At 40.0% G+C, this 13661-nt stretch overlaps 1 protein-coding gene across 1 annotated transcript in view; it reads left to right on the forward strand.

The window, feature by feature from the left end:
- The window catches only part of Golph3l (golgi phosphoprotein 3 like), a 31056-nt gene that overhangs the window by 10675 nt on the left and 6720 nt on the right, over positions 1-13661 (forward strand). The window contains exons 3-4 of the mRNA XM_029537496.1: positions 8880-9011; positions 10719-10833. Of these exons, the coding sequence (XP_029393356.1) occupies positions 8880-9011; positions 10719-10833 (247 nt within the window). The remainder of the gene's footprint in view (positions 1-8879; positions 9012-10718; positions 10834-13661) is intronic.

A 13661-nucleotide genomic window follows, 5' to 3' on the forward strand; every position in this document is an offset into this window, starting at 1 on the left:
AAGAAGAAGAAGAAGAAGAAGAAAAGGAGGAGGAGGAGGAGGAGGAGGAGGAGGAGGAGGAGGCATTGAATCCCCTGAAACTAGAGTTACAGGTGGTCAGCTGCATGTGGGTGCTGGGAGTCGAATACAGGTCTCTGGAAGAGCAGCTAATGTTCCTAACTGCTGAGTCACATAAAAAGAGAACTGATTCCACAAAATTGACCTTTTGCCTCCCTACATGCACCATGCTATGAGTGCCTACATATGTATATCATGTACATGCACAAAAAATAATTTTTTAAAAAACTTTTTAAAGAAAATATAGTTAGTATGTAAAATAATTGTAATGTTGAATCTCAGAATAGAAAGAAGGGCAGTAGTTTTGCCCTGGAATTGTTGCTGTTAAAATGATTTAGCTTCTTTTCCTGTTGCTGTGATAAAATACCAACAAAATTACCTTAAAGAAGAAAATAGGGCCAGAGAGATGGCTCAGTGGTTAAGAGCACTGACTGCTCTTCCAGAGGTCCTGAGTTCAATTCCCAGCAATCACATGGTGGCTCCCAACCATCTGTAATGAGATCTGACATCTGACGCCCTCTTCTGGTGTGTCTGAAGACAGTGGCAGTGTACTCACATACAGGAAATAAATAAAGAAGAGGAAGAGGAAGAAGAAAGAGAGAAAGGAAAAAGAAGAAACAGTCTGCGGTTGGGGATTTAGCTCAGTGGTAGAAGGCTAGCAAGTGCAAGACCCTGGGTTCAGTTCTCAGCTCTGGAAACAAACAAACAAAAAAGACAAAATAACAAAAAGAAAAAGAAAAAAAAAGTAACTAGCAAGAAGAAACAGTTTATTTGTTTCACAATTCAAGGTTACAGTCCATTCTGTCAAGGGTACAGACTTGAATTGAAGCAACTTGTCACATCACATCCAGTCAAGAGCAGAGAAGATTTAATGCATGCATTCTAGTGTTTGACTCCCTTTCTCTTCTCTACCTGACAGTGTTCAGAATTTTCTTTCCTAATAGTCCTACTCATGGTGGTAGCCTTTCCCAGGAGATTCTAGATTATATCAAGTTGACAGTTAAAACTAACCATTGGGGATGGAGGAATGTCTTAGCAGTTTAGAGCACTTAATGTTTTTTGGGTGATTTGAGTTCCGTTCTCAGCATCCTTATCTCAGCTGACTGCAGAGTTCAGTGACACAGACGTGTAGTCACAGCTGTTTGCATGTTCAAGTCCAGCTTATTTTACATAGTTGAGTCCAGGCCAACCAGGAGTTACATAGCAGAACCCTCTAAAAAGGTTTTTTTTTTTTAATTCTAGTTTAAAGTTGAAGGTATTAGTATTGAATACTCAATTACGTTCTCAGCATTTCTTATTTTTTTTTTTTTTAAGATTTATTTATATTGTGTATGCGAGCACACTGTCGCTGTCTTCAGGACACCAGAAGAGGGCATTGGGTCCCATTACAGATGGTTGTGAGCCACCATGTGGTTTCTGGGAATTGAACTCAGGACGTCTGAAAGAGCAGTCAGTGCTCGTAACCTCTGAGCCATCTCTCCACCCCTTTTCTTTGATTTTTAAATTCAGCTTTATCATAAGCATTTCTAAGATTTGGGGTGGGAGTTAAAAATACTTTATTTTTAGTTTATGTATAGGTGTTTTGCATGCATATTACATCTGTGTACCAAGTGTATGCAGTGCCTGTGGAGACCAGAAAAGGGTATTGGATTCCTAGGGACTGGAGTTATAGACTGTACTCTTAACTGCTGAGCCATTTCTCCAGGCCTGGTTGGTTTGGGGTCTTTCAAATGATCTCACTCTCTTGGAAATCACCACGTAGCTCAGGGTAGCCTCTTGTGTTTTGGGTTAGTTGTTTTTAAGATAGGGTCTCTTGTAGTTTATTCTGGTCTTGATCTCAGTAGCTATGGATGACTTTGAACTCCTAATCCTCCTGCCTCCCCGTCTCCTGTGCTGGGGTTACAAATTAACAACATCACCATTCCCAGCTGAACACCTGGTTTTTAAAGATGCTTTAATTTTTTTTGTTGTTTGTTTTGTTTCCTTCCTTGTTTCCATTTGCCACCCTCAGCTGCCAACTCTAAAATGCTTAACATTCATGATTGTTTTATGGTGTGTCTTCCAGGATGTTTGACTAAGGAAGGGCACTTTGAATACTTGACTAATAGGAAATTCAGTGTTGACTCTTGGTAATGAACTCCTTTTGCCCAGTCTTTTTATCGGAGCAAGATTATCAAAATATGTGTAATCTTTAACTAAAATGTTTCTCTTAGGAGTTTATTTAGAAATACACTGACAAAGAATATTACCTTTCATTTCATCTTTTTTTTTTTTTTCAGACAGGTTTTCATTTATACCAGGCTGGTCTCAATGTCATAATGTAGATGACTTTGACTTTCCATTCTGCCTCTACTTCCCCAGTGCTAGAATTACAGCTGAGAACCACTAAACCCAATTTTGTTTGTTTTTATTTTGTTTTTTGCAGTGCTAGGATCCAAGTTTCTTGCATATTTGATAAGTACCCTACCAACTAAGCTACCTGTCTAGCCCTCCTTTTTTTCTTTTTTGGTGTATAAATAAATGTTAAATTAGAAAATTACCCATTAAACTGTTTATAATAGTCACCTGAAGGCAATTACTTTTGGGGGATGTGGGGGGGAGAAGTTCAAGACAGGGATTCTCTATTAAACCCAGCCTTATCTGATTGACCTGGAACTCACAAGTAGACCAAACTGGCTTCAAACTTAGAGATCTGTCTGCCTCTGCCTTGTGAGTGCTGGGATAAAGGTTGTGGACCATGCTTGTTTTAGGCTTTTACTTTTTAAATTACATGTTTTCATGTGGGTTTTTTCTTTTTAAAAGATTACCTGTTTTAGAGTGTATAAATTACCAATTTTTATAATCAGTACAAAATAAAATTATTATCCAAAGATCTCAACCTGACCAGGTATTTTGTCACATGACTGTAATGTCAACACTCAGGAGGCAGAGGTAGCAGGATAGCTGTCGCTTGCACTGAGGTAGTGTGCAGTTCTTTTTTTTTGCAAGCCCCAAAATGTTTTCTTTTTCTCTTCTTCATATATGTAGCTTCTGGTAATGTAGTTTAGTGATTCAATAGTGACCTTTGTTTGTAGTAGGTAGTTTTTCCTGCTCAGACATACCAAAGCATTGACCCTTTAGAGTCTCTAAGTATGAGTAGTTTGAGATTTCACCAAGCTCTCTCTCTCTATATATATATGAAGAGAACCTTGGAAATGTAAGGAACAGTATTTTCCTTTCCCCTAGGCTACTTTAACATCTGATTATGATACAATGTGCTGTCTTCTAAGATTTTATCCTTGAAAATGGTGTGATGCATTCTGTATTGTCATCTGTAGTCTTCATAGATGAGTCATATGCCTACCCCTTTTTGCTTCTTCATCTTTTCTAAATTGATGTTATATTTCCACAGGTGCTTTTAATTTTTAAGCTAAGTATGTTTTTATACGTTTTTCTATTGCATGTTAATAAAAGGTTTAATGACTCATTTGGAGAATGTATGTGTTTTGAGATGCTCTGATGGGAAAGAGTAATATTTAAAGGGTTCCTAGGAGCCTGGAGTATAACTTAGTTGGTAGAACCCTTGCTTAGCATTCATTACCAGGATATAGTGGTGTAGACCTATAACCCGACATTCCAGAGGTAGTAGTAGTAGTAGGTTCCATTCAGCATCATCCTCAACATTTAGTGAGTTCAAGGCTGACCTGCACAACTACATTCTGGTTGCCACTTTGTCCTTATTTGCAGTGCTACTCTTCTGTAATTCTGTTGGCAATCTGAATTGTCCTTGAAACAGAAGTTACAAGTGGCAAGGAAGAAATGAAGAAGTTATATCCAGCCATAGTGTTTGCACACCTGTTGAGATTACATATGCTATGCCTGAATAAACTGTCTACTCTGAAGTTATAGTTTAACAAGCTAATTGAGCAGGTAAATTGTATAAAAATCAAATATTAAACTGAAAAAATATTGTCTTCCTTCCTTAAAGAAGAATAAAGTGTGTGTCCCTGGAGTGGCTAGGTTGGGAGAGAAAAGTAATCCCTGCCTTGAGTCAAAGATTAGGCCCTCATGAAATACAGAGATGTGTCGTGAATGTTTATGACTCGAGCTGAGGTTTGCCGAGCTAACATTTGCTTTTTCCTACTTTTAGATTTTTAAGACAGCATCTCATGTGACCCAGTCTGGCCTTCAATTCCTGATCTTCCTACCTCTTAAGTGCATGTGCCCAGCCCTAACAAACATTTCTTGAATGCATAAATTTATGATTGAAAGTTTGTGCTTTATATTTCATCCCTACTACTACAGAAAAAAACAATAATTGAGCAGATAATATATGTGTATTATGAAGAAGATCAGTCTCCTTTGTTTTTGAGTCAGGATTGGCTTTGTACTCATAGAGATCCACTTAGGTGCTAGGATTAAAGGCATACATCACCGTGCCTGGCAAAAGTAGTCTATTGTTAAGGTTTAGTGAAAACAAATAAGTTAGTTGTGATATGTTATAACAGAAGATAGGAAAGGAGTATATATTTATCAGCGCACTCAGGTAAGGAACATAGCCCAGATAGTGGAGTAGAGAGGGAAACAATGTTATAAAATGTTACACAGAAAATGTGATCCCTACACTCAGTCCTTAAGAACAAAGAGAAGTTGGAAGAGGAACAGATAATGTTTCTGTGTATACAAATGCATTTAGAGCACTTAACAAGAAGGGGTAGGGCGGGGATATAGCTTAGTTTTAGAGTGTTTATGAATCATGCATGAACCTCTTGGATTCATTCCCCAGCCACATGGACACCAAGCATGGTGACAGGCTTGTAATCCCAGCACTCTTGGGCAGAGACTGGAAATTCAAGGTTATCCTCAGTTAAATACTGAATTCCAGGACAACATAGCCTATTAGAGTACTTAATAAAAAGTGGGATGGGAGCCAGGTGTTGGTGCCCCACTCCATTAATCCCAGCACTCAGGAGGCAGAGGCAGGCAGATCTCTGTGAGTTGAGACCAGTATACCAGGTATGGTATATTGTATTCTGAATGCATGCAATCCTGGCACTTGTGAGAGTTGCCTTGAGTTCAAGGCTAGCCTTGTCTGCATAGCACTACCCTTTCAGAGGAAAAAAAATTCAGTTAATAAATATAGATAAAGTTGTTAGGGTTAGAGAGATAGCTCAACAGTTAAAGAGCACTGGCTACTCTTCTGGAAGATCAGTTCAATTTGTAACATCCACATGGTAATTCACAACCATCCAATTCTGGGATTCCAACACCCTCTCCTGGCCTCTGGGCAGCAGACATGCACATGAACATACTGGCAAAACACACACATAAATAAATATAATCAAAAGGTACTTAATATAGCTAAAATAATGATCCAGAAGAGAGCTAAAGGTGATAGCTAAAATAATGATCCAGAAGAGAGAGACCTGAGAGCAGCTGGTCCCTTTCTATATAGTTCATATAGAATGAAGCTCTGTCTGAATCCTCAGGACTGTATAAACTGGTGGCACATGCCTTGCATGTGGAGACAGAGTTTCTTCATTATGCCCAGTATAGGAAGAAACTTTTAAGCTAAACAGTTTGAGGTTAGCCTAGAGTACATTAGACTATCTCAAAAATAACTAAAATAAGTGCTAGAGAAATGGCTTACTTGTGGTTCTTGCAGAGGACTCAGGTTTGGTTCTCAGTACCCCCATGGTAGCTCACAGTTATCATAACTCTAGTTCTAGGAAGTCTGACACCTTCTTCTGACCTCTCTAGGCACCAGGCACCCCCATAGTACACACACATACAAACTAGCAAAACAATAATACACGAGTAAACCTTTTTTTGATGGTTTTTGTTTTCACAAGACAGGGTTTCCCTTCGTGTCCTGCAACTCTCTCTGTAGACCAGGCTGTAGACTCAGAGATCACTTGCCTCTGCCTCCTGAAAGCTGGGATTAAAGGAATCTGCCACAACTTTTTACATAAACAAGCCTTTAAAAAAAAAAAAATGCCCGGTGTGGTGGCGCACGCCTTTAATCCCAGCACTCAGGAGGCAGAGGCAGACAGATTTCTGAGTTCGAGGCCAGCCTGGTCTACAAAGTGAGTTCCAGGACAGCCAGGGCTATACAGAGAAACCCTGTCTCAAAAAACCAAATAAATAAATAAATAAATAAATAAGTAGGGTCTGGAGAGATGGTTCAGCGGTTAAGAGCATTGTCTGTTCTTCCAGAGTTCCTGAGTTAAATTCCCAGCAACCACATGGTGCCTCACAACCATCTGTAATGGGATCTGATGCCCTCTTCTGGTGTGTCTGAAGATAGCTACAGTGTCCTTAGCTGTAAATAAAATAAGTCTTTAAAAAAAGATATTTAAATGGAGTCTAAAGCAGAGACTAGCAAGCAGCATTCTTGGCTTGAATGCTGTGGTAAGCCATTTAGACCCAATCCTGAAAGCTGAGTGGAGCATTGAAAGCTACTTAGACATGGGGGCAGTGTTTCAGGAATCCATGCAAGCCTCAAACTTGCTATTTACCTGAGATGACATTGAATGCTGATGTTCATGCTTCCACTTTCCAAGTGCTGGGGTTACAGTTATGAGCTACCCTGAATAGCTTTAAAAGTTTTAAAATGAAGACCAGCAAGATAACAGGTAAAGGCCTGAATTTGACTCCTTCCATCTCTCTAGATTCCCACGTGGAGGGGAGAGGTTATTCTGAGAGTTGGCCTCTTCACAGGCATTATTGCATATGTGTACACACACACACACACACACACACACACAGGGTTACTTTTTATTTTACATTTACTTTGGGGTAAGAGGTTCAATAGTCAGAGGACAACTTTGGGAGCTGAGTTTCCTTCCACCACATGGGTCATGGGGCTGGAATTCAAGTCACCTAGCCTCTTGCCAGCCCATTGAGCAGTTACAATAATTAGGTCTTCCTGTGTTAACCATAACTCCTCACTTAAAGCCTTCATGATTAATTGCCTTTTATTTGGAAATTCAGAGCCTGATCCTACCCAGTTTGGATCTCAGGATTTTTCTTTAAAACTTTGAGTTAAGGGCTGGAGAGATGGCTCAGTGGTTAAGAGTACTGACTGCCCTTCTGAAGGTCCTGAGTTCAAATCCCAGCAACCACATAGTGGCTCACAACCATCTGTAATGAGATCTGATACCTTCTTCTGGGGTGTCTAAAGACAGCTACAGTGTGCATACATATAATAAATAAATAAATAAATCTTTAAAGAACAACAACAACAAAAAAAACCTTTGAATTAAATAAACCCAGCACCAGGAGATGGAAATAAGATTGAGTTCAAAGCTAGCCTCTGTTACATAAAACTCATCTCAATATACAGCAGCAACAACAGAAACAACGTGCTGAGCTTGATCTCCATGAATACATATGAGATCTCTGTTATTTATAGATAATAACTGCATTTTGAAGAATCACTAGAAGTTAGATTATTTTCTCCTAGAAAACTCTCTGTACAAATTTGGCTCATCTTTCCAACCCCTCAGCTTAGGCCTTGTAGAAGTCTCTCCATGACCTTAACACCTATGTGACTTATAATTTGAAGAACTGTCATCCAAACTAAACTTTTATCAGCTGTGTAAGCCTATCTTTTCTACTCTTTCAGTTCAGCTTTTATTTCAGTTTCCAGCTAGATTCTTGGCTCCTTTAAGTAGTGGCTGTCTTACATCTTTGTGTATCCCCTGAATCTCCTAGAGAAGATGAACTAACATGTAAGTACTTTCTGTAGTCCATGCCCTGTCCCCAACCCTTCCTCATATAGTTCATTTTATTAAGCCCTTACAACAAATTATAAACATAGTTACCAGTGTCTCCTTTTTACAAATAAAGACATTGGTAAAGTTAATAACATACCCAGGGCTTTTAACTAATCAGTGGGTTTGTCCATCAGAATCATTTTCTCAGCTAGAGATGCACAGAGGCCTGAGTTCAGTATAGTACACACACACAAAGGGATAGGGAAAGTTTGCAAATAATACATACCTAGATATCTAGGAAGAGCTACAACAACAAACTGAAATAGCTTATGCTTTCATTTCTATCTGACCTGTGCACTGCTCTGTGATTTAGAGCATCTTGCAATTCTTACCAAACCAAGTCTATCAGGGAGATGGCTCTGTGTGTAAAGGCACTTAGTGCCAAGCCATGTGATTCCCCAAGACTCACATGGTGGAAGGAAAGAACCAACTCCTGAAAATTGTCCTCTGACCTTTTTGTGTCCCTACCTCAACCCACCAATCGATAAATGCAAAAAAAAAAATTCTTTTTTTTGTTTCAAACCACAGCTCTTCTCACTTGAAATTTATAGAAATTCACTAGATAACTCAAAAATCAGGTAGAAACTAGTATTTTGGGTGTTTAGATTAAGGCAATTAGAGCAAGTGAAATGGCTCAGCAGAGAAAGGTGCTTGCTGCCAAGCCTAATGACTTGAGTTCAGTTCCCAAAGCCCACAGGTGGAAGGCAAGAACTAACTCCCAAATTGTCATATGACCTCCCTAGGCATGCAACAACACTAATATAGAATCAACAACAACAACAAAAATAAAAATTAGATTGCAGTAACTAATGAAATATTCTATTGGGTGAGGGATGGGGCTCAGTAGTAGAGAAGCACTTCCTAGTATGTTCAAGGCCCTATCTTCAGCCCCAAGCACTGCTCAAACAACAACACAACACACCCTCATCTTACTCTGTCCCTTTCTTTGATTTCATATAGTGTGATGTGAAATAATCACAAAAATATCACAGCTTATTCTTCAGGCTCTAGCTGGAATTCAGTACTCCTTTCAGAACATTCTTTGTTTTCTTACCCCTCTCCTAGGGCTACACATCTTTCTGGAATGACTGTATATCATCTGGACTTCGAGGAGGCATTCTGATAGAGCTGGCCATGCGGGGTCGAATCTATCTGGAACCTCCCACCATGCGTAAGAAGCGACTCCTAGACAGAAAGGTACAATATCCTCTGAATTATATAGAAAGTCAAATACCAACAGTACATTTTGAGAAAATAAGAACATTTGAGGCTGAAGAGATGGTTCAGCAGTTAAAACCATTTGTTCTTGCAGAGGATCCAGATTTGGTTCCCAGTGCCCACGTGATGGTTAACAGCTGTCTATAACTCCAGTTCCAGAGTTCTGAATCTCTTCTGGCTTCCTCAGGCATTGCACACATGTGATGCACAGAGTACATACATACAAGCAAAACACTCACATATATAAAAGAAAATTAGAGTGCTAGACAAGATACCACTGGTTTAGCTGTCCCATCCTCTACTTGGTTTAATTATCTTATAGAGTCTTAGAAGTTCAAAGGCAGCCTGGTCTACAGAGCAAGTTCCAGGACAGCGAGGTCTACACAGTGAGACCCTGTCTTGGGGGAGTGGAGGGGGTAGAAGCTTGGTTATGTCTTTTTTTTTTTTTTTAACACAAAAAATGTCTATCACCTTTGAAATGCTGTTGATTATCTTTCCCTCTGGATGTATGAAATAAAATATTGTGTAGATAGAGGAAATCATGAGCCTGGCCCGTCTTAGTCATCCCAAGGTATTCTCTGAGAACCCTGCAGATGTGCTACATTTACTGAAAATCCCTGCAATGGAGGAACTGTCTCTTAGATACACATTGGCTTAGTCATTTTTTAACATTTACAATGCCTGTCATTCCAAGAATTCTGCTAAAACACATTGTCAGATAGAACTGACTTTGGAGTCTTAATTTTCTTGTCTTAAAGTACATATATTTGGCACTTTTTTCCCCTTTGGCTTTTTTTGGAACGGGCTTTCTCTATGAAGCCCTGACTGTCCTGGAACTTGCTGTGTAGACCAGGCTGGCCTCAAGCTTAGAGATCCACCTGCCTCTGCCTCCTGAGTATTGGGATTAAAGGTGTTCACCACCATGGCCTGATTTGGCACTCCTGGAAGGCTCTCAGTATGTAACTGTCCTGGAATTCACTATGTAGACCAAGCTAGTCCCAACTCTCAGAGATCTACTTGCCTCTGCCTCCCAAGTCTATGACTAAAGGTGTACATCACTGCCCAGTGCATTTGGCATCTTCTTAACACTTCCCTACTTGACATTTGTGACCTTTTTCAGATTATTTTTTTTTCTCTGACTGTATCCTATTTCCTTTACTTCTCCATTCCCTAGTATCTTAAGTATCAGTTTTTATCCTGTTCGTTGATTTTTCTACCCTTTTGGAAATGTCATTCATCTTTTCAACTTTACGTTATTTCCAGGAAATTCATTTCCAAATGTGTAGACATTTTTTTACCTTTAGCTTCCAGGAACATATTAACTCTTGGCTACACATTTCAACTTAGCTATCTTACATCATTCAAAAGCCAGGCTTGACAATGTTCCCCTAAATTAACTTCCTTTTCTGACCTTGCTGCCTTTGTTAGTTTCACAAGGTGATTTTCCAAACTCTGAAAGGCACTATGGAATCTTTTGTCCATTTTATTCACAGCATTTGCAACTAGGTCCCATTTCAAATGTAATTTTGTCTTCCTACTACAAAGTCATACTACACTAAGGTCTTGCATGACATAGGCAGCATATTTTGCTTCCTCACACCTCCTAACCAGCATTGTGATTGTGGGTATTGTAGATGGAAGGGCCTTCAACTGATTGAAGCAGTGTGCTCTGTTTCTTTCTTTAAGGTCCTGCTAAAGTCAGACAGCCCAACAGGTGATGTTTTGCTGGATGAGACACTCAAACACATTAAAGCAACTGAGCCAACAGAAACTGTGCAGACGTGGATTGAGCTACTCACTGGTGAGATGACTGAAAATAGCTCACAAGCTGCATATTTGGTTATCTTTGACCTGCTCGTGAGGTTAGAGGGAAGAGTATAGAAGCACAGCATGCTAGGGAAGGTGGTGTGATTAGCCAGCACCTAAGGCGTCCAAACACTTCCACGTATCTCCGCAATTCTACTCTGCAAGGTTGTTTTGTTTTGTTTTGCTTTGTTTTCTGACAGGATCTCATAGCCCAGGCTGGCCTTGGACTTGCTGTGCAGCCAAGGGTGACCCAGAAATCCTGATCCTCATCTCTCCATACCTCAAGTACTGGGACAAGAATGTGCCGCCCCATTCAGCCCATGAGAGCAGTTTTATTTTGTTGGGCTTTTTGAGACGTTCCACTGTGTAAAGTGAGGTGACCTAGAATTCCCAGTCCTTCTGCCTCTGTCTCCCTAGTACTGAAATTGCAGGTAGACAGCACTGTTAGCCACATTAACAGTGTTCTTTACTGGGACTTCATTTTGTTGTTTGTTTCTTTGTTTGTTTGAGACAGGTCTCACCATGTAGCGGTGGCTAGCTAGGAACTTGTGGGCCCCAAACTCAAAGATCTGCCTGTTTCTGTCTCCCAAGTACTGGGATTAAAGGTGTATACCACCATATCCAGTCAAGGGACTGTTTATTTACTTTCTTACTTACTTAGTTGTTTTTGTTTTGATTTGTTTTTGAAGCAGCATCTCCTGGGTCCCAGATTGGCATCAGACGTGCTGTGTAGCCAAGGACGATCTTGAGTTCTAATCCTTTTGCTTTCACCTCCCAAGTGCAGGGGTTATAGGCTTGAGCCTTCATCACCCTAGTTGATGTGGTGCTGAGGATCTCACCTTGGACTTCATGCTAGCAAAGCACTTGACCATCTGCATTTCACCTCCAGACCTTCCCAAGAATCTTTGTTTCTGTATTTTGCATTGTACATGTATGTACTGACTTGTGGGAGTGCACAAGCAGAGGTCAGAGGACAACTTTGTAGAATGGGTTCTCTCCTTCTACCTTTATGTGGTCTCCCAGTATTGAATCATTAGACTTTATGGTGAGGCTTTTATCTGTCAGACTATTTCACTAGCCCTTCCTTTTTTAAAACAATCTTTTATTGTCTTATTAAACTTTTTTTTAAAAAAAAAAAAATCTTTATTATCCAGGAGTAATCCTAGAATGTGTGAGGCTGAAGCAGAATCACTGATAGTTCAAGGCCAATCTGGACTACATTTGGAGACACTGTCTCAAAAACACCAAAAAAACACTAAAATAAAACTTGGGGGCTGGAGAGATGGTTCCATGGTTAAGAATAAGTACTGCTTGGAGCTGGTGAGATGGTTAAGAGCACTGACTGCTCTTCCAAAGGTTTTGAGTTCAAATCCCAGCAACCACATGGTGGCTCACAACTATCTGTAACGAGATCTGACACCCTCTTCTGGAGTCTGTGAAAACAGCTACAGTGTACTTACATATAATAAATAAATAAACCTTTTTGTTTATTTGGTTTTTTTTTTTTTTTTCAAGACAGGGTTTCTCTGTGTAACGCTGGCTATCCTGGAACTCACTCTGTAGGCCAGGCTGGCCTCGAACTCAGATTCGCCTGCCTCTGCCTCCCAATTGCTGGGACTAAAGGCATGTGCCACCACGCCCAGCATAAATAAATAAATAAATCGTCAAACAAACAGAATAAGTATTGTTCTTGTAAAGGATGCAGGTCCAATTCCTGAATCCATGTCTGGCAGTTTGCAAATGCTGTAACTCTAGCTCCAAAAAATCTGACACCCACCTTCTCTGGCCTTTTTGGGAGAGAGAGAGAGAGAGAGAGTGTGTGCCTGGTGATCAGTAAAACCCTATCTCAAATAATAATGCTAGTATTTATTGAGGTAACAACCAGGATATTGACATAGGTACAACATCTTTTTCTTTCGTCTCCCAATATTGCTGACTGCTAAAATAGTTGAATTTGTACACTTCATTTGTTTTGATGGACTTGTGTTGATGGATACATTTGTGTTGATGACTATTTGAATTTTTCTACTTTTAGCTCTTGGAACCAAGGCTTCTATAAACATTGGTGAACAATCTTTTTAAAATGATGTTTACTATGTTGTTTATGCATGTGTGTGCCCATTCCCCAACCCCTGATACCATAGTGCATATGTGGAGGTTATGGGACAACTTTGAGGAGTTGATTCTCTCTCTCTCTCTCTCTCTCTCTCTCTCTCTCTCTCTCTCTCTTTTGTTTTTGTTTTTGTTTTTTTAAGATTTATTTATTTATTATATGTAAGTACACTGTAGCTGTCTTTAGACACTTTTTCTTCTCTCTTAGCCCCTCTCACTCCGGCCCAAAGATTGATTGATTATATGTAAGTACACTGTACCTGTCTTCAGACACCCTAGAAGAGGACGTCAGATCTCACCATGTGGTTGCTGGGATTTGAACTCAGGACCTTCAAAAGAGTAGTCAGTGCTCTTAACCACTGGGCCATCTCTCCAGCCCAGTTCTCCTCTCTTACCATCTGGGTCCAGGAATTGAACTAAAGTAGTCAGGTTTGGTTGGCAAGTGCCTTTACCTATTGAGACATCTCACTGTCCCCATTTGTGGACAACCTTGTAAGACTTTGTCTCAAAATAAAAAATGCAGTGATGTCTGCTGTGGTGGTGCACTTTTAATCCCAGCATTCAAGAAGCAGAGGCAGGTGGATCTCTGGGAGTTTTAGGGCAGCCAGGGCTACATAGAGAGAGCCTTCTAAAGAGAAAGACAGAGGAGATGGAAAGGAGGGGAGGAGAGAGGAAGGGAAAAGGAGAAAATAAAGGAGAAGGAAAGGAGAG

Source organism: Mus pahari, chromosome 4 (genome assembly GCF_900095145.1).
Source record: "Mus pahari chromosome 4, PAHARI_EIJ_v1.1, whole genome shotgun sequence".
Lineage (NCBI taxonomy): Eukaryota > Metazoa > Chordata > Mammalia > Rodentia > Muridae > Mus > Mus pahari.